General features: G+C 37.7%; 1 protein-coding gene across 1 annotated transcript; it reads right to left on the bottom strand.

Annotated features, from left to right (window-relative positions):
• Positions 1 to 78: 78 nt before the first annotated feature.
• On the bottom strand, positions 79 to 17,407 carry scg3 (secretogranin III). The gene is made up of 12 exons (XM_077519399.1): positions 16,982 to 17,407; positions 16,271 to 16,323; positions 16,127 to 16,169; positions 15,374 to 15,577; positions 12,156 to 12,298; positions 10,997 to 11,143; positions 10,686 to 10,914; positions 10,044 to 10,160; positions 8,321 to 8,404; positions 7,024 to 7,131; positions 5,844 to 5,933; positions 79 to 866 (listed from the first exon to the last, which is right to left on the bottom strand). Exons 1-12 carry the CDS (start codon positions 17,079 to 17,081, stop codon positions 748 to 750), a joined length of 1,437 nt encoding a protein of 478 aa, XP_077375525.1. The 5' UTR covers positions 17,082 to 17,407; the 3' UTR covers positions 79 to 747.
• Between the last annotated feature and the right edge of the window lie 3,375 nt (positions 17,408 to 20,782).

The following is a 20,782-nucleotide window of genomic DNA, read 5'->3' as shown; positions in this document are numbered from 1 at the left end:
TTGCGAGTGTAATATTTTGAGGTTGAACTTACTATTAGTCCTTATTGTTCTCTTGGGCCTATTAAGCACACATGCAAAGAAAAGACAGCCTTTTAATTGCTTTCACACTCTAGGAAAAAAAAAAAAAATCACATATTTACATTTTTAAAATACCTCATTTGTGTCTAATCAGATGAAAATGTTAATGAACAGACACCCTAAGCGGAATGATTGACAGATTGCCCCCTTGTGGGCTCCAGAGTTATTACATCAGTTCACTATAACGTAATACGTTAATATATTTTTGGTCAAATGAAAACAGGAATAGAATAAGGTCTCACATATACACCAAAAACAGGAAAAAAAGGTTACATATTACAGTGTGTGTGTGTATATAATGTGTTATATGTAAGTATATGCATATATATGTATATAGATAGAGGAAAAATAAGACCATTGCAAAAATCAGCTATTGGTCTCTTAACATTTTCCATAGCTGTATGCGTTTTAAAAAATACAATAGAAAATGACAATGGCAAAATTAGTGATGATTACTTTTCAATCTTGCCATGCAAATCATAATGAAATTGTTTTAATGCCTTGTATCATTTTCGTTTTATTACATCATTTCCCTCAGTGATTGTAGCATGTATGGGAGAGTAAGCAATTATTATGAATACACTTTACCATGCCATGGGGATCAAGTATAAGTAAGAAATGAATGTTCTCTTAGTATTTCGATTCAGTTCTAGAGCGTGGAGGATGACGTCACAGGCTGCTGTAGATCCTTTTGATGGTATCCCCCTCGTCCCTGGCTATGATGCCCTTCTCGATGTAAGAGTCCACTTGCTGGTCCATGAAGTCCTTCAGTTTGGATAGGTCGTAGTCTGGCATACAAACAACGCAGTCATCGCATTACCTTATTTGGCTTTGACGCAGTGATCAACATTTCTCGGTATGATGAAGTGCAACACTCAAAATGTAATAACTGAGGGGAAGTCATATCAGTGGAAAAGAACTGAAAACATGGTTTAAGTCTTCATCAAAACTGGGGCACAGGTTTCATTCAAAGATGTATTTAATATTGTAAGACTACAGTTTAATATAGTTAGAAAAAGACCCAATGTAGGAATCAAGCAAATTGATCTGGCTACGGCTAAAACTAAGTCCTTTTTTTTGTGTGTGCGTGTGGTTTTAACCGTAATAGAGCGTGTTACTCAAACACCCACAACCCGTTTACTTATTAAATCGAAAAATATATCAATATTAAAGTTCTTCTCTTAAGTCTATTGCTATGGTGGTCCAGTTAGCATAGCAGCTAACACAGCTACCATGCACTCGCAAGTCTAACATTAGCAATATTTGGAAACCTGTTTCCATAATTAATTACAGTAGGCTACCTCTAAAATGAAATCATTATTTAAATAAAATGTAACTTTATTTAATTTTAAATGATTTATTCAGAATTTTATTTTGAAATGTGTGTTTTTCAGATGCCTAAGTATCTGTAACATGGTAGCACCAAACAAAGAGCAAAATATGATATGAAAAATAAAATATCAAAATGTGTGCCCTTGATGATTTTATAGTTATTCTCAAAAACTTAAAAGATTTGAAAATAAATGGTCCGGAAAATCAATTCCTTCTGATTAGCAACACATCTTCACCCTTGATTCAAAGACGGTTTTAATTTCTGTTGACCTTTTATCCATCCCCGTAACGTCACGGCAGCTGTTTCTTATCAGTCCTCGGAACAAAACAAACTGCTCCGGCACTAATTAAAAAAAGCAGATGACCTACAGTATGAATTTCAAAAAGGAAAACCCCTGTTAATGACGCGCCTCCATGCGCGATATGGTTGCCGGGACACAGTTTGCTGATGACAAACATGACGTGTGTCAGGGATTTAAACGCAAGTGATTAGACTCTTTCAATCTTGACTGTGAGGAGCCAAAAACCAAAACCAGTATGTGGCAGTTGCGTCCATCTGCTCTTGTGCCTAATCTGTGTGTTGTGTAGGCGTAAACACACGCGTACACATTTCCAAACAACCTGCCAGCTGAGATTGTCCTAATGGGCGCGACTGCAGGAGTAAACACAATAAATGGTTGCTTGCTCTGTTTCTATGACACTGGCAAGAGGTCAAGCAGGCCTTTGTTCTCCACCTGCTCTTCTTTTCCGACAACAGAGAAAAGTCAATATAATTACTGGACACTTCATTAGGTACACTTACACAATCTAATGACCTCTGCCTTTTAAGCATTTATTTGATATCCTTGTTATTGTGGTAAACGTCCATGAACTAGTACGCTCTTTGGGGCAAAACTATGCACTAGTAGAAAAAAAGTGTGCTACTAGTCCTACTAGTGACATCAAACTGTATAGCACTTTGATAGTAGTACTAGGAGTGTGAAGATACAGATAATAGTGTAGCGCTAATTTTGTCTCAGTATTAGTAACATGTCATACAGTTGTTCTACATCTGCGCACCATTCTGCCAAAAATGAACAGCAGTGCATTTAAATTTTAATTTATTAATATGACCTGTCATGCTCTTAAACATTATATCGCAAATCATTTTCCCTCATTGAAATGAATAGAAATGTCTTTAATCCGTTCCAGTCTTTCCCCAAAGAACAAAGCAGCTAAAATTTTTGTAACGTAAGCAAACTAGCACTCTATATTGTACTTTATAAAAACATAATAATAATTAATACAATAAATAAATAAATAAGAAATTTAAATAGTCCCTTTGTTTATTCAATGTTAAAAGTAATAATAATAATAATAATAATAATAATAATAATTATAATTGTTTTTTTTAATTGGAAGGTTATTATTGGAGCTTTTTCCAGAATTTTCTAGGTTAAAAAAAGTATTGTTGTTATATAATAGGGATGTAACGATATCCAAATGTCACGATACGATAGTATCACGATATGAAGCTCACGATACGATAATTATCACAATATTGTGGGGAGGTTGGTGATATTTAAAAAAGGTCACAATATTGTAAAAAAAATAATAATAATAGCTCATAAAAAAAGCACAATATTGTGCTTTTGTACATAACATCAATGTTATTTTGTTATTATTATATTATGTTTTATTATTATTATTATGTTATGTTGTTAATGCACACACACATTGAGTTCCTCCACACATTGACTTGCTTCACAGGCATATTATGTCCCCTTCATCTGACAAGTGTAGATTTTAAACATTGAAGGGCCAAAACATCCCTAATGAAAATTAAATTGCACTGAAAAAGTAGCCACCAGAGGGTGCTAGAACTGCACAAATGGAAATCATCCTGACTTTTTTTAACAGATGTGTTGCATTTAAATATCGTGAACATGACGACGACGATATTGTGGCAGTTTTAATATCACGATATAACGATATTGCGCTTATCGTTACATCCCTATTACATGGCAAATTTGATGCTATACGTTAGCCCGTCTATGGCATTTCTCATTATGTGTTAGCATTCAGGCATAAACTAAGGCAAAGTAATGTGGTTGTTTTCAATGCACAGCATGTTATTCTCCTGGTTGTGTGTTGCGTTTGACAGTCAACTTCAACTGGAGTGGCAACAAACAACTTGAAGCCTCCTTTTTGAAGCGCCGTTCACTATTTGCCAAACTGCAGCTTGCTGTGAAGTGAGTTGAGTTGAATGTGTTGCCACCATTCAGCGCTTTTATCTCACATTTGTGCTCACAAATCAAAGCAAAAACTGGCTGAATGGTGGTTCGTATCCTGACATGGTTCATTGCTATCTCAGGGCACCATTGTAGTCGTATATCAGATGATATTGGAATGAAATTAAATGGCTTTTCATAGGTTTACATGATGAGTGATTGTGCCATTTTGAGAACTGTGAGTGTTCAGTGTATTTGCTCCAATTTTCAAGTGTGTCTTCTTTGGCTGAACGGACCGGGTTGACAAGCAGGCAGGGAGGCGGATGTTGTCCCAGACAACCATCCCACACTAGAATACTAATGAAGTGTCCCACATACAAACAAGATGATGAGAGACAGTTAAAACGTCCGTGCTGGCCTTGGTTGTCCTGTAAATTCTGATTCAAAATTCATTCAGCGTCTCATTTAAAAGGCATCCTGGCTTTTTGTTTAAAAACACCTGCTTCTCCACATATGTTGATTAAAGCCTCTGAGCGCCCACTGTAAAATGCAATTTTCATGCAGCGATCACATTTGGCTGTTCGTGGCCTGCACGGCTAGAGCTCATTAACATTTCATTTCCTGCTGCCAAATGAAATACCGCTGGGGCATTGATTTTTACATCAGCAGGGAGACTTTTGTGCGTCAATCAGTTTTCAGGGTCGCCGGCCATATCCAGAGGAACAACAGCACTTGCCAAACAACAGAAATAATAGATTTTTGTAGATGGAGACATTTTCTTCTTTGTAAGAGTGGAAAGTTCAATTGAGTTTCATCTTTGTGAATTTCACTCTCTGATGTGCATTTTAAATGCAAGTGGTTTGGACAGAAAAGTAGGGCACCTTGACATGATAGCGCTGTCAAGAAAGGTAAAAATGAAAGAAAATACACGACTCCCAAGATGATATTACGTTTTCGGGAGAAATCTCAGGATAAACCTAAAATGAACAATAGTCTTGACAGGTTAATTTTTGAATGCACATGTCCTACTGGAAAATGTCCCAGTACTTTCAACATTTCCACTTTGATTAATTTGACTGGGGCGGTCCCGAATTTGACACTTGTGTCCCAATCCCAGCAGATTCCGCCAGCCCTTTTTTTTTTTTTTGCAAGTCTGTTTTTTTTAATTTTATTTTTTTATTTTTTATTATTATTATTATTATTATTTTTAAGTCCAGTCAGCTAGCTAATTATTTGGGCTATGTGTAGTTGTCATAGCGATTCATACGATAAACCAATTGAATATGAATTTACATAAGATTGACTTGGGTAATGTAATGAGGGCCCAAAAAAAATCATTAGAGCTGCACCACAACACAAACGTATGCAGCAACTAATACTTTGACAAATATTTTCTCCTACCTTTCGTCTTTTGTTTTTGGATTTTTTTTTTTTATTTTTTTTTTTGAGTGTGCGTAATTTTCATGCTTCATTTTTCATACATTTTTAGACATTTCTGGCTTTCTATTAAATTTCTGACATTTATGACATAAAATTTATGATCATTGTCTGCCACTCTTCTTTCTTTTTCAACATTTTATGACTATTTTTGATGTTTTTTGTGCCTTTTTTGCCAGCCAATTTCTGATATTTTTGGCAATTTTGTGGACATTTTATGGTCATTTTCGAGATCTCTTATTTTGTTTCTCAACATTTAAATAGTTACTTTTTGAATGTATATTTTATTAATATGTAATTATTTTTTGTATTTAAATCATGAATTCATTTGAACAATATTTTCTCTAAAAATAAAAATGTACAAAAATGATCCATTTCTACTATTTATTTTATTTTATTTTTAGAGCTCCACAGGGACCCATAGGAGGGGGACTAAAGAGCCACAGGTTGCAGACACCTGCTATAGAAGGACTTAAAGTGATCAAAAGGTGTGTCCCAAGACTTTTGTCGACATTAGACACATCATTAATGTAGACGAACAAGTCGGATGAGTTTACTGAATAAATAGACCTTTGTTTCAGCAGTAATTAGGACAAACTCATCAAAAGTGATCCATATTCATTAGCTGTGGAGCAAGCGTCTGGTCAAGCAACCCTCAAGCGCTCATTTCAAATGCAGATTAGGGACAACAAAAAGAGCTTAAAGGTTTGAGCTTTTCTGTGCCTTTGACCTGCGTGTGACCCAGCACAATTCTCGGGATTGAGCGCTCGCATGAGTTCAACTCACCATCTTTGCCTTCTTCCTTGTTGTGTTTCTTCAGCCACTCGATGTTCTTTCTGATGGCCTCCAGATACGTCTCGGACTTTCCGGGCCGATCTGTTGATAAACGATCAAAAGTTACCAATCAAGATTATTCCATACGCTCATCAAAAATTTGAATATCCTGATGCACTAATCGTAAGTTAACTGTGTTCATAATTGTTGTGTCAGTGAAAACAAAAAGCAATGCTTTTCATCTGATATTTATTGCTGAGGATGATCCTGTTTTACGAGTACGGTGCAGCGTAGAGGGACAGGAAATAACGGCAGCTGCATGTGATAGGCTTTTGCCCGTCTTTATTGGACTGGCCTAGTTCTGGGCCAAACACGGACTCTGTGCTATGATTGGCTCAGCTGTCTTATATATTTATTTATTCATCTCCTGCTGGCTCTGATGTGCGAAAACAAAAGGTCTGCTTTGTTTTGTAGTGGAAGTAGGGCAACGGAGATGTTTGGTTTAATTGAAGTGACGTCATTTCGTAACAGTTGAAGTAGATTAATGTATACATTTTTAACCCTATCATACTGTTTATTTTCCATGAACGCACTGTAGTATGCTCTAAGACAAGAATATACTCAATTATGAACTACAGATCTTTTCAAAATGTATGAATAACCTGTTGGATGATTTAAAGTTTCAGAGAAAAGAGAAATATGGTGAAAACATAGACATTTCTACTGTTACCATTCTCTCATTCAAAAATACACACACATTTTTCTTTGATTTAACACAAACTGGTAAAACTAAAAAACATTTTAATAGACACATGTTAAAGTTAATCGGTAAAAGCCTCAGTTTCCACAAACTTTGGAGCACCTGTACAAAATAATAATATTTTGAAATGTGATTTTATTTTATTTTTTTGGGTTAGGTGCAAAAAATAAAAATAAATAAAATAAAATAAAATAAAATAAAAAAATCAGGTTGGAAAAAAAAAAGAAAACGATTAGGGTATTTTTATTTCCGTCAAACGAGTCCAGATTGTCTTGAACAGTATGTAAAGGATTAAAACCTACCAAAACAATGAAGTTATTTTACATGAAACAATAAAAAAAAAGGCCCTCAGTTTCAGTGGCTATATTGAATCACATATAATGCCTGAAGACAATGTGTGGTCTGTTCATCGCAGCTGCTTTGTGGACTGACTGTTAGATGGCTGATCCTGCTTGGTGGAGTCCTTCAGGTTCTCGTAATCCTTCTGCATCTTGGCAGCCTCGGCCTTGGTGTTGTCTTCCTCGTCCAGATTCTTGCCCACTGCCCGGGAACACAACTCTCGATTAACCCAGCAGCCTTGTTTGATTGAACTAACTTCATGAAGAATACTCTTACTTAAATAAATAAATAAATAAATAAGTAAATAAATAAATAAATAAATAAATAAATAAATAAATAAATAAATAAATAAATAAATAAATAGTTTTAATGAGATTCTATGCTACATATTTGTGTGCTCCTGACCGGAAGTATGTCATGAATCAGACAACAGATCTGAATGAAAAATATTTTCTGATCATTAACTGAATACTATTTATTCTGCTCATCTAATCGTTTGGATTATCAATATTTTTATTTAATACTTTACCTCCAAGGGACGTAGTCTGTTTTTTTCATCTATCTATGCTGGCGGCATTTAGAACTGATGTATTGTACAGGGACGCCAACCCCGGCACCCGACACTCTCCGCCTGCGGGCCGACGCGCCAACAGAACACGTAAATGCTCCTTGATGAACCTGTTTATACACCTGCTGCCATTCATGCAACACAATAATAGCTATGTGTTTGTTTCATCGGGCCCAGATTTCACACTTAGTACTGTATTTTTGGGAGCATACATGGCAGGTTTTTAGTTAATTTTATTTTCATTATTATAGTTCAGCTGGTCCTGCACCTTACTCTCAGGTGTGACTTGTACAGGGCTGGCGTCGAGACGAGATATCATAAGTCTCAATTTGCTAAAGTTCATTAAAATAAATAAATAAATTAGTCAGTCCACACGTGTGGGAGCTATTTTTTTTTAAATTATTGACCAATCTAAAGCGCTGAAAATGGCTTGAACAAACATGTCAATTTTGGGGGTCTCCTAAAAAGTGAGGTTTAGACGCGACGCCAGCAATATATTAAAATTAGAGCTCAGAATGGCACTCAAAATCCCTCTTGCCAAATCGTGTCGACTGTCTTTTGGCGGTTGGCAAATAATAATGCACCAAAAGTGTTTGCAAACCTCCAAAAGAAAGTTAAAAAAAAAAAGAAAAAGAAAAAAAAAGAAGTACAATAGTAGTAGTGATGGCAAAGACTGTGTAACGTTTTTGGCTGTCAAAACGGGGTTCGTAAATTTCAATTTGGCTCAATAAAGTTTGTAAATACTGAAATAAAGAGCAGCAAACTAACAACCAACCAAAAAAAGGCCGCTGACAAATTTGGAAATTTGTTTTGTTTATTTACCATTTGGTCCTATAAAGTCTGGTGGTCCGAGAGCCTTTCCGAGCTTGTTCTTGGTCTGCATCGCAATCATCGCGTCCAGATTTTCTACAGGAGAGAGAAAGACACATTTACATTTACGTTTGAATGAAATCGAGAACTAAATCAAATTTAAATGAAAAATTTAAGCACAGTGTTGATATTCAAACTTTACACAGTGTTACAGTGGATTACATTAATTAAATATATAAATATTAAATATAGTTTGAGAACCAGTGCTCTTCATGCTGTTTATGGTAGTGGTTTCTTTTCATTCAAAGTGCTTTAAAAATGCACAATTTTTAGAATAATCTTTTTCCTGCTTGAATCACTCCTTCACAAAGACACAGTAAATGTAGGTTAATGTTATTCTTATTTTGCATGAAGACATGTGAACCCTCATTTACAATCACGGCCGCTTACTACTACTTCTCTCTTCCGATCTCACTTTCTCTTAGCAAGTTCTGTCTGTATTCACACCGCCTACTAACACCAGTAGTGCGGCAATTTATTTATTTATTTTTCTTCAACAGCCTCTTCCTCAGCATTCAACAGCCATACACAGTCACTGAAACGTTGCTTTTTTTCCCCCTCATCTTTGTATGCTTTGGTCCATTTGTGTATTTTTTTTATTTTTTTCATTTTTTTTTTTTTTGCTGCATGCTCAGTGGGTGCACCTTGCCTACTCAATGATGTTCCAGGTTAACTGGGGGAAAGGGCAGCTCAAGTTAACATGTTGCTAGGCGATTGTGAAAGTCTGACCAATTATCCCTACTACTAATCTCTAACAACCATATGGCTAAGGCCAACGGGTTGCCATGGAAACGCACATCATGGTCATTAATGGCCAGCTGCTCTTCAGGGTCATGTGAAGGACTCAGACATGGACAGCCTCTGCATATTTCCGTATTGTGAAGATTAACAACCTGATAACGGATGAGACCTATTTCTGGTGAACTTTCCATGCTCATTGAACAGCACAATAAATCGTGAGTACTTCATTGATTTTTGTACTCATGTAATGCCATCTATTTTTTTTTGGTCTGCTAGCCAAATTGCCTCAATAGCAGCACTGCATTATCGATCTTTTTTAGACTGCACCATATGCACATAAACGCATACATTCATGTTCCAACTTGAAATTAATTAATTAATTAATTAATTAATTAATGTTACTATAAGTGTCAATGAATTATTAAAAAAAATAAAAATAAGAAAAAAAAAATTAAAAAAAATTCTGGGCTTTTTTTTTTTTTTGCATTACCCTGATCCATCTATCCATCCATTATCCATTTTACAGTATGTATTTTCTTACTTTTTCCCCCGAAATACAACAGAAATGAACAAAATTAAAAAAAAAAAAAAAAAGCGAAATTTAAAGGAAGGCAAAAGAGGTTGACAGCTGTGCTTCATGTGTGAAAGACCTTTCCTAGACTCACTAATGTGATGATGAGCCATAAAAGCAGGCTGGTTATGGCACCCTTGACACTAATCTGTCACTTCAAGCATTACTTTCAGTTGCACTGACTGATAAAAAAAAAAAATACAGGAAACTACATTTTTTGTGGTGAAAGAACATGGCAGATAGTTAATATACTCAGACATACTATAAAAAAATATAATCTGCATTAGTTGTAAAGACATGTTTTTTTTTCTGATTCCAGACAGAGCCTCCTTAGGAAATGTCATACAAGTGAAGCGTTCTTACCCAGATAGGAGACACCCTCCTCGGGTGTGATGGTGCCGTACTTGACCATCATCTTCACAAAATCGATCAGCGTCTTCATGATGGTGATGAGCGTCTCTCTTTCCTGAGCATCTTGGTCTGAGACAATCACGAAATAATTAGGAGCAGTGGGGGGAAGTATTGTACTGAAGCAGATTTTTCAGGTAATATTTTACTTGAGTATTTTTTTTTTTAAATTCACTTGTGTGTACGAGGTCAAGATGAACTATGTCCCTCATGGTCTTTCATACATATTGTTTTGATAATATAAACCAACAGAGGTTGGACAGTACTTGATTACAAGGAGTTGAATCAGTGCTCAGTATTTATACAATTATTTAATTACACGTGAGTACTTTTGAGTGCTGTGCGACACATTGTCCTTGTGTTGGCAGTAATTGGTTGCCATAATGTTGCTATGATCATGTGGCGTTTGGTTGCAGGGGTCTGCGTGATGGGATTATGAATAATTAGTGCTGCGTTCATGTGTGTGTGTGTGTTCCTAGATGGCAATCTACAAAGGCGGACAAAACAGTGACTCATCCTAGAACCCATCGTTGCCATGACGACATGTCCAGGGCTTTGTGTTGTTCTGGAGGCATATGTGTGATGTAAAGCGCTCACCTGAATTGAGGCTCCTCAGCAGTCGGTAGAAATTGGGGAAGTACTGGAGATCCTGAAGGCCGTCCTCGGGGCTCACTTCATTATCGTCCTCACCGTCCTCTTTGTCCCAAGTGTTATCCAGTGTCTCGTCCTCGTTCTCAGCATCCCTGTCTACCTCATCCATTACCTCATCGTCATCCTCCTCACCCTTCTCGCCGTCGTAGCGCCGACTGGGCTGCTCCCATTTATCCTGCGATGCGAAGAGCATTTTTATATTAATTGAAATCAACTTCATTTTACCGCCATCCCTTTGTAATTTGTGAGAACCGTACCAGGTTTGCTCCCTGGGCGTCCTGCACAGCCCTGACCTCCTCTTCATCGCTGTCCTCTATCTCATTGTTTTTAGCATTTTTGGTGATGAGATCCTGCAGGGCCTCGGCCACCTGGTATTCCAGCGTGTCAGCCTGACTTTCTGTTATCTAACCGCAAGACAAACAGTAAGACTGAGCACAACCGTGGATTGTGTAACATTGATCTATGCTAGCAAGAGGCTGGCTGAGAGAAACGGAGCACTTGAGGTGTCATAACAGTAATACTCAGGTGAACAATATCCAATTCACAATTATTTGATTCCATTTCATTTTATCGTATTTCACGCTGAGACAGACACTATCCCTGCGCAGAGGTGGCGAAGGTACTTCAGAAGAAATATAGAAGCTTCAAGTACCTATTCAACTCCTGTACTTATTGAACAAATACCGATCTAAAACTTTCTCTCTGTATATAACGGCCTCTCATCTTTCTCTTAAATTTTGTTCCTAAATCTGTACAAATCTGTGTTAGTGAGCATGTCCTAGATAATCGATTCACCTCATAGAGTGGCTAGAAAGTAACGACACACTGATAGGGATTTTTTTTTACTGTATTTGGCAGAATAAAATTCTGATAACCGATTTATGATGATGATGATGATGATGATAATAATTGCAAAAATAAAATACAAAACACGTTTTCAAACGTAGGGAGTAAAAGGGAAAACAAAACGTCAGAAAAATAAATACTCAAGAAAACAACAGATGCAGTGTTGCCTTGAGATATGAGTTTAATTCATAAAATTGAAAACCCTGTTTCTGAAATGAACGGAAATTCCATTAATCCATTCCAGCCTCCCATTAAAAAAAACACACACACACAAACGTTTTTGTAATCAAATTAACTGTTTTTTTCCTCACTTTTTTGCTTCACTTCAATGCACATTGTTCTGCTCCTTCTGTTGTGCGCACCTTGGCCACTTGGTGGCAGTATAATACGGATATACAAGTACATGACAGACAGGTCAGTCGTATCTCAAGGCACCCCTGCATCTCAAAATCCACTGAAGAATAGTAACACTGTATTTGTACTTGGTTACTTCCCACCACTGTCCCTGCATAAGAGAAAGTTCAAGCCTCATGACTCATGATGTGTACTTTCTACTGCTGTCAGACCTACCAGACCCAGTTTGAGCAGCTTGGTCACAATCCGGTCAAAGACACCTCTGTCGTCCTCCTCGTAGATCTTGTTTGCAATCTTCTGTACAATGTCCTCGGCCGTCAGCGGCGTGCCGTCCACCTGACGGAACGTGTCTGTGTCATCTGTGAGGAGAGGGGACATCAGCTAATTGTGTTGCGCTCAGTTAATTTGACAGAACAAGCTGCAGCTGATTCACAACAGCCTTCCAGTCATCCTCAAAGGGCCTTCAATTGATTCATCAGTCAAGAGTGGACTTTTTCCGATGAGGGCCACATATGGAAAAATGGAAGGAAGAGGTGGGTCGACTTCACCTTGTGTTTATGGAACATGCTAAAAACACTTCATTATCTGGACTGAAGACTTAATTCTACACTCCCACATTTAGTTAAATCACACCGAATATGCCCTGCCTTCTTACCCCATGACATCTGGCTTTTTGACTGTTTTACTGCTGCTTCTCCTCTCTCCTTACCACTATTCTTTCCTGTTCAAGGGCTTGATGTTGATAATCAAAATGAAGCCGATGCTGTTTGGATTCTGTGTAAGACGGAGCTCGGATTTTAACCTCAAACCTAAGTGGGTAACTGTGAGACAGAAGTGCTAATCACTTGTTTTTAAATCACCAACCATTCAACATTTGTTTTATTTTATCTAATTAAAAAATAGTGTGCTACACTTTAACAACTTCTTCTCATAAACTTTTGATGCTGGCCATGTAAAAGTTTATTCCTCAAAGATGTGGTGGTCCAATTTAAAAAAAAAAAAAAAAAAAAAAAGTGAAGCGGAATGGCGGCAAAGCACTACATTTATATAAGATCGAAATATGGCCTGTCTCGTTACCTTCATTTGCTCCAAATGCTTTTTATATTAGACGGGGCTTTGGTCTGAGCACAAAAAGAGCAAATAGGTGAGCGAAGGTAGGTCAGAATTTTTTTTTTGCCAATAACTGACTATATGTGTAGCGAATAGCAACAATGCAATGGAACACGTCATTTTTTTCTTCCATTTTTACTTCAAGTAGGTGTTTTGGCGAGTTTCCCAATACTTTGACCACGTGTATATTTTTTTTCCTCTGTCTTATAAGAGAGTTGCTATTCATACAGCTCAACTCTTTTATAATTCCCGTGCCTCCCACAAAGAGCAAGCGAGTGCTGCATTATTGGATCATCTTCAAGCTATTGTTGTCTCACTCTGAGGAACAATAAAAGAACATTCAAAGTGTGCTTTGCTGTGCTGTGCTGTGATGTAACGTCGCAAGATGATGAGAAGCTCACAGATGCTGGGCCATATGTAAGAACTGATTTGTCTCTGAGTCAGCTCACTTCAGAGATTCTAATACGCTGAATCACATGGCTGGACATTTGTATTGAAGATGTTTGGCTTGATAAAATTTGACGTGGAAGCATTTTTTTGTATGCCTTTTTTTTAGGCAGACGGGAATCCTGGCATAATATGCTGATTGTGTGTTTAAAAAAAAAAAAAAGTTAAAATAACCATCCAAAAAAATCAGGTACTATAATGTCTGCAGACTTTGAAGTATAAACATTATGCAGTGCATAATATTGCTTCTACAGTCAGATGAATCACAGCTCGAAGGTCTTAAGTAAAGCAAGGATGGTCTTGCTTTCCTCCCTTGTTTGCCAAGTTGTCAACTTCTGAAGTGCATTTGTGGCTTCAATTCCTGTTAAGCAGTATTCCACACATACACATACACGCAATACAAGCCACTTGCCCACTTGCTTTTATCTGTGAGCCATAGTCAAATTTGATGGATTGATGGATGGACTGACAGACAGACAGAGGAGATAGATATATAACTCCCAGATGAAGGTTCGACCTTCCGTCTTTCAGCAAATGGCTGCGCAGTAACAGCAAAATAAATTCTGCTACCCCCACCCCACCTTTTCTTGATTATAACTGCATATTTCATGAACCTTGAGTTTGAATTCAACAACTGGATTGAACCCCATAGCACAGAAATGTGCTGATATGATGAGATAAATATACAGCAATATCAATCCGTAGGACAATTTAGAGTTTTGTAGCGTCTTTTAGTATTTTCAAGGCATTTGTATTAAAAAAGAGAAGCTAGTGCTTCTGACGGCTGGCACAAGAGTGTTAGAAGATAATCCCACTGACATCCACATGTTGTCTTTCATGTCTGCCTGCAGATGCACGTGGCATGTTCAAAGGTCACCCACTAACAGACAAGATCACACAGTAAATTCTGTAGAGTAATTTTGACTCTATTTAGAGTGGGACCAAATAGACTCAGTTTTAGTGTAATATTTACACTTGAAAGAGGGTAAAATAAAGAATTGGAAAAAAAAATAAAAGTCACTCAAGGGTTGAGGAACAAACTCACAACCTTCAGTTTGAGAGACAGCCAATCTATTCCCTGAGCCACGCAGCTCCTGCAGTGTGTTAGTACAGTATATCAATCGTGTCAGCTGGAATCATCCTAACTCCGAGAACCATCATTTTTGGTCTCCTCTGGATATCAGCAAACAGTAGGAGTGGCATAGCTCAGGTGGTAGTGTGGCAGTCTCCCAAGCTGAAGTTTGTGAGGTAGTTCCTCAACCCTTGAGTGACTTTTATTTTTATTTTCAATTCTTTATTTTTACTCTCTTCCAAGTGTAAATATTAGCCTACTCTACTGAGTCTATTTGTTCTCACTCTAAATAGAGTTAAATTTACTCTACAGAATTTACTGTGCACTACTGGATGAGCATCATTGTACTAGGATAGAGTCACTTATATGAGTATAAATGCTTTGTCCTGCAGTTGGGCAGATTTCTGTACTGTATTTAAGCAATGATTTATTTTATTTCTTTTTTTCACAACATAAAGAGAGAGCGCTCAAGTCAACTGATATTGATATTTTAGGGTCGGAAAAACAGACAACAGCGACATGGAGAGAATTTTTTTTTTTTTTTTTTTTTTTTTTTTTTTTTGGGTGTGCCAAGTTATTGAAACGGGCATTGAATATAGACTTTTTTTTTTTTTTTTTTTTTTTAAAGTTTTTGTGTTTTGTTTTCCTTTTTTTGTACACTTCGAAGTGTACTTTTATTTTTTATTTTTGTTTAATTAAGTAAAGGAGTTGAATGAGTACAACTTTTACCAGAGTATTTTTTAAAGCAAGTGTCTGTACTTGTACTTTAGTAAAGAGTGTGAATGCTCTGTTTGATGGTACTTGCCGTGCTCCATCCCGTTCTTGGTCGAGTCGTATTCCTCAGCCAGACGGCGGCTTTTGGTGGAATCAGATTCATCTGGAATGTACTCATCTTTCTTCTGCTCCACCTCATCAGCGGTCTCCTTGGATTTGTGGGTCTGAGCTAATGATTTCAGCACGGTCGGGTCATCACCGTCCGGCTCCTCGGAGACGGCAGGTCGCTTGCTCTCTGATAGGGAGAAGAAATGAAACTCGTTCATCACTGTGCACTCTGCGTGCGGTGCCTTTGAATAAGGCTGCAAAATTGCTGAATTTTTTTAAGTTGCAAGCGTTACATGAGAATGAATGGAAGTGGGAATAAACCAGGGGAAAAAAATATTTAATTTTGAGGTAATCTCCCCTCGTTTCCTTGATATAAGTTTTTTATATTTTATTCATGTGCGATTGATATTCAAATTAAGTACATTCAAAGGACTTTTTTTCAGCGTTGGTGCTTTTGGACAAACACAATGTTTATATTTATATGATGCTTTTCTAATTAATTCATCCTCCATTCCAAGGCAACTCCCATAAATTCACCAAAAAATTCCATATGTCCCCCACCCTAACCTCCCATGGAAATTTACCGTCAACTTTCCACCCCTTTGTAACCGTAAAGCCCAGAAATTCAACACATTGTAGCTTCTCTTTGCATTGACGAAGCATTTTCTTACTGGCAGTGCTGAAACCTGAACTTAGTGTGTGTCATTAATTGATTGGCAATATGATTTCCTCTTACCAGCCGACTGTACTGCAGCCTTCACACTGTCCGCCTCAGCAATCTGAGGAAATGACAAGCATTCTATAAATAATTTCCAATCTGCAAATTAGCTTTTGATTATTAATGTTTGTCTGGGGGGAAAAAGAGAGAAGAGAGCCTCACCTGCTCTTGGAGTGGTCTTTCTTCTGTCAGCTGTCGATTGTACACAGATTTATCTGCAACAATAATTGACCAAAGACAGTACAGTAAATGACAAACACTTTAGTCTCAACGAAGATTTGTAGGTTTATTTTGCAGGGGGTTACTATCAACCCCCCCAATATTTCTTCTATCAGAATTTTATACACTTTACAATTTTGCGAGTTTTGTCATGGTTACACTTCCGTTTTTGCTTCCAGACATACGGTATGAAAGCTGCTGCCCTCCCACTCCCTCCTTCTTCTCTTGGGCAGACCTTAATCGGATTATCAAACAAAAGATTAAACTGAGTCGAAAATAGACCACAGGCCTCAACAGCCGCCACTGAGCTGCAGCTCAACTTTGCTGTATTCTGTTAATGAGCAGATTTACAGCTAAATTGACATGGAACTGCTGGAAACAGCTACAAAGAACTACAAAACCGACTCTAATCTGAGCTACAATTAGTCAGTAATGATCAACTGTTCATCGTAAGCACTTTGCATGTGCACTCTTATTCTACAGTTGAGAGATTTTGTGTTAAGTGTGGGTCACTAAAGTTTGCATCTCTGCAGTTAGTAATTGTGTTTTAATGCTAGCTCTCGTAACATTGATAATATAACATCTAATTGCCTATAATGTACTGTATATTGAATATGTGAGTGAGTAAGAATTCACTTTAAAAGGCTAACTCACCCTCGCTGGATGCTGTCGGTGTAGGAAAGGCAGATATTTGGTTTAGTAGACTCGTGAATACAAGAAAATGGAAAACGAGGAAAATGTGCCTTGGCTCCATCCTCAACTAAAAGTACAAATGGGGGAAAAAAGAAAAAGAAAAAAGAAAGAGTGGTTGCTGGGGCTCCAACCGCCGCCGCGGTGGCTGCGAGATTGCTAGCCGCCTGAGTGAAGTCCTCGGCGGGGGAGCGGCTGGTTGATGTCCGCTTGACTGTGGAGGGAGGTGGAGCTGTCTGCCGGCTGCGGGTGCTGAAAGCAGGTCACGCAGGACGCTTTGCTTCCATAAAGGATGAGCAAGGAAGGCTGAGCAAAGCCCCGTGTGAGCTACAGCATCACTGGTCGGAGGATGTCACAGCAGCTCAGCACAACACAGGACCTGCCCCCTCACTGACGAGGAGGAGGAAGAGGAAGAGGAAGAGGAGGAGAACAAACACTGTAAAAAGCGTCCTGATCCTCACGACACACTGGACATGATGCTTTTTCTGTTGTGGTGTTTCGGAATGAAACGCCACAAAGCGGCTGTGCAAAAATCTACTTTTAGTTAATATCCAAGGACGTCTATACCGACTTGAGAGGTCCAGCCAGGTTTCTTCCTTTGTGGAATTTTGACTTTATGTATGTACTACTTTCCTGCTTGCTTGTTTTGTTTGTTTGTTTGTTTGTTTGTTTGTTTGTTTGTTTGTTTCATTAATCAAAACTTGCTTCCGTGCATTATCACGTGCCTACAATTTCTATCAGCAACCGTAATTTATTCAATTGAAGATTTATTTTCTACAATTTCTAGTTAAAGTCCATCATCTGCTCACCTTTTGCAGCGTTGTAGCATGACCTGGCTTGTAACGTGCGTCACAATCTACGTGTGTCATACTTGTCGCCATATAGGTTGATGCTACTGTATTTTTCGTTTTCTTCTGCCCACCGGCGTGTCAACAGCAAATGCAATTAAACGACCAGCAAATCATTCGACTCGTGCTCACATCACAGATTTACAAGGCCACTTTTATGATCTATTTACTTTCATAATCTCTGGTTGACGCCAATTAGTCATAGAGTAGGCTACAAAACCTGTGCTGGGCCAAAGCTGTAGAGGCTCAATAATGTTTTAGAGCAGTAGGGGAGAAGTCTTGGGTACAATTTTTGTATTCATGTCATTTTCATACTTTGTGTCAGATTATAAGCCATCAAATAAAGGGAGTGAACATGTGACATGTTGCCCCATCAACGGGTAAGTTGTCACATTAGGTAAATGAGCAAACCTTAACATAATATATTATGAAATGCATTAAAGTCTTTAGGAACTGCTGGCATATAGATCGTAATTCTCAGCCTCAAATGCCAGATGCTTGCTTCCCTTATACTGGAAAATTTGAGATTACCGGTAAATTGAATTTCAAAAAATAAAGCAATGGATGGATGAATGGTTCATTATGAAACGTAAACCAGTCTTGACAAATGAGCATACTGTAGTTATAACAACTGGAAAATCCATTTTAAACAGTGAAACAAAACGTAGCACTAAATTCCTCACTATCAAGACTCATCATCAGAAGAACAATTCTGGTCTAAGTAAAAAGAGTTGCCAGAGGTGCATTTTTCATTGGTCCATTCTTTGTATGTGTGACAACAAACCCCAGAATGACTGAGACAAGTTGCCCCAAACTACCATGTTGGCTTATACTTTCTCTAGTTTAAAGTAGCTTAAATAAAAGCAGTGACTGAGGCATGACAAGATGCCTGAATCTTTCCTCTAACGGGTCCACATAATTTGCTGCTAGAATTTGTTTATGTACGACACCTGTTTAAAAAAATATGAAGGTGAAAAATTTTACTTTGGGTTGTGCAAAACAGATAACTGGCTCTCATCTCAGCTCACAATGTGCTATTTTCTTCTCAGACAGTACACAACCCCTGACCATTTATACGAAGAAAACTAGTATTCCACTTTTTCGTTGCGCCCTCTGGTAGAAAAGAAAATTGCAATGTGACAACTTACCCGTGATACAACTAGCCCCGGTCTCCCCTAATGTAAATCCGCCATGCTTCAAATTACAACGTAATGTACAATATTCGAATACAACTGGTTAATGTAATTTACTGTGGTAATGTCACATGACCCGCAGTAGCCAGGTAGCCAGGTGGTCGCCAGCCATTCGCAGGGGAAATGTATAGACAGAAAGCCATTCAACATGTCAGCTCCACACAGGAGTGCCAGAGGCTGGATTCAAACCCTAAACCTCAGATAATTGACAGTAGTCTATCTATATCATCATGGGTCACCATGCTGGTGCCCAGGGCAGGTAGATATGACACGGGCAGCCCGGGGGTCTTTTGAACAATTTTGCTCCCTATACAGGGACGGGAGTTGCATTTGATAAACTCTATATGCTCAACATTGTCCCCGTCAAATAAACTAACAAAATGCAATGAAACATTACAGTGACTTCAGAATTTGACCACAACAATACTGACACCTTGTGTTTGGTGACTGAAAGTACATGTATTCGTCTGGTAATGCTTGCCATCATCGTACATTCATTGTTATTGTAGGGATGTGAAAGTTAAACAACCTAATTCATTTGTCTCTTTCAATAAAGAAATGCAACATTTATTTGTCTGCGATTCTGCACATTTCTATAAACATTTAATGAGTCCTCCTTTGTAGTGATTATATTATATTAATTTTGTTTTTATAACATGCTCAAAGGCAAACCTCTTCTGAGCCTTCAAAACTACTTGACTTTCTTTCCCTTTTCTCTTTTTTGACTACAACTTGTATTTTATACTTGTGATGTGTCTATATGTTCAATAAAAACCCAATCAGCTGTTTAACTATACTTCATGATTCATATCATAACGTTTCAAGTCTCTCCCAACTGCACTGAAAACATGTTATTTTTACTACCACTTTGCTTATCCTAGCACAAACTGCTTGCTTGCATATCATGACAGATTATGCTTGCTTGTGATGTTTAGTCATTGTTTAGTTGGTGTGTGTGTGTGTGTGTGGGGGGGGGGGGGGGGGGGGGGGGTGTATATTCAGTAACACAGATGCTATTTGTTAGCCCATCAATGGCATTTTGCATTGTTAGCATTAGGCTAAACGGTTTGCTTTCTGACAAACTGCTGCTTGTTGTGGATTTCATGCACTTGTAAGCAAAAAGTCCACTGAACAATTTACCTTAGGTGTGTGTGTGTGGGCACATAAGTTAAATAAAAATTGCACTTTAAAAGATTAAACGTGAGTGTATTGAACTTAAAAGTGAAACTACTGTACTGTAAACAGAACTGTATTTAGTTAGTACTTCGTTTGCATGGCACTAGAGGGAGCCCAAGTTCCACATTTTGATAATTGCAACGTGGTGTGCGTTTGAATGGTAGTCCAAGCTTGACTATTGTCGAGATGGACAGTGCTCAACCAAAACTAAAAACTGCCTTTTTCATGTGCTTTTTTTTTTTTTTTTAAATTATTATTATTATTTATATATATATATATATATATATATATATATATATATATATATATATATATATATATATATATATATATATATATATATATATATATATATATATATATATATATATATCCATCCATCCATCCATTTTCTTGACCGCTTATTCCTCACAAGGGTCGCGGGGGCTGCTGGCGCCTATCTCAGCTGGCTCTGGGCAGTAGGCGGGGGACACCCTGGACTGGTTGCCAACCAATCGCAGATATATATATATATATATATATATATATATATATATATATATAGCTGA

The sequence above is a fragment of the Festucalex cinctus genome, chromosome 4 (genome assembly GCF_051991245.1).
Source record: "Festucalex cinctus isolate MCC-2025b chromosome 4, RoL_Fcin_1.0, whole genome shotgun sequence".
In the NCBI taxonomy this organism is placed as follows: Eukaryota; Metazoa; Chordata; class Actinopteri; order Syngnathiformes; family Syngnathidae; genus Festucalex; species Festucalex cinctus.
This window is presented reverse-complemented; position numbering and strand designations above follow the sequence as displayed.

Excerpts from the sequence above, each read along its gene's own strand:
- scg3 (XM_077519399.1), bottom strand. The coding sequence starts at position 17,081 with ATGGAGCCAAGGCACATTTTCCTCGTTTTCCATTTTCTTGTATTCACG. Across the intron at positions 11,144-12,155 it reads AGCTGCTCAAACTGGGTCTG|ATAACAGAAAGTCAGGCTGA; the intron begins GTAGGTCTGACA and ends TCTTGCGGTTAG. Across the intron at positions 8,405-10,043 it reads GGAGGGTGTCTCCTATCTGG|AAAATCTGGACGCGATGATT; the intron begins GTAAGAACGCTT and ends TCTCTCCTGTAG.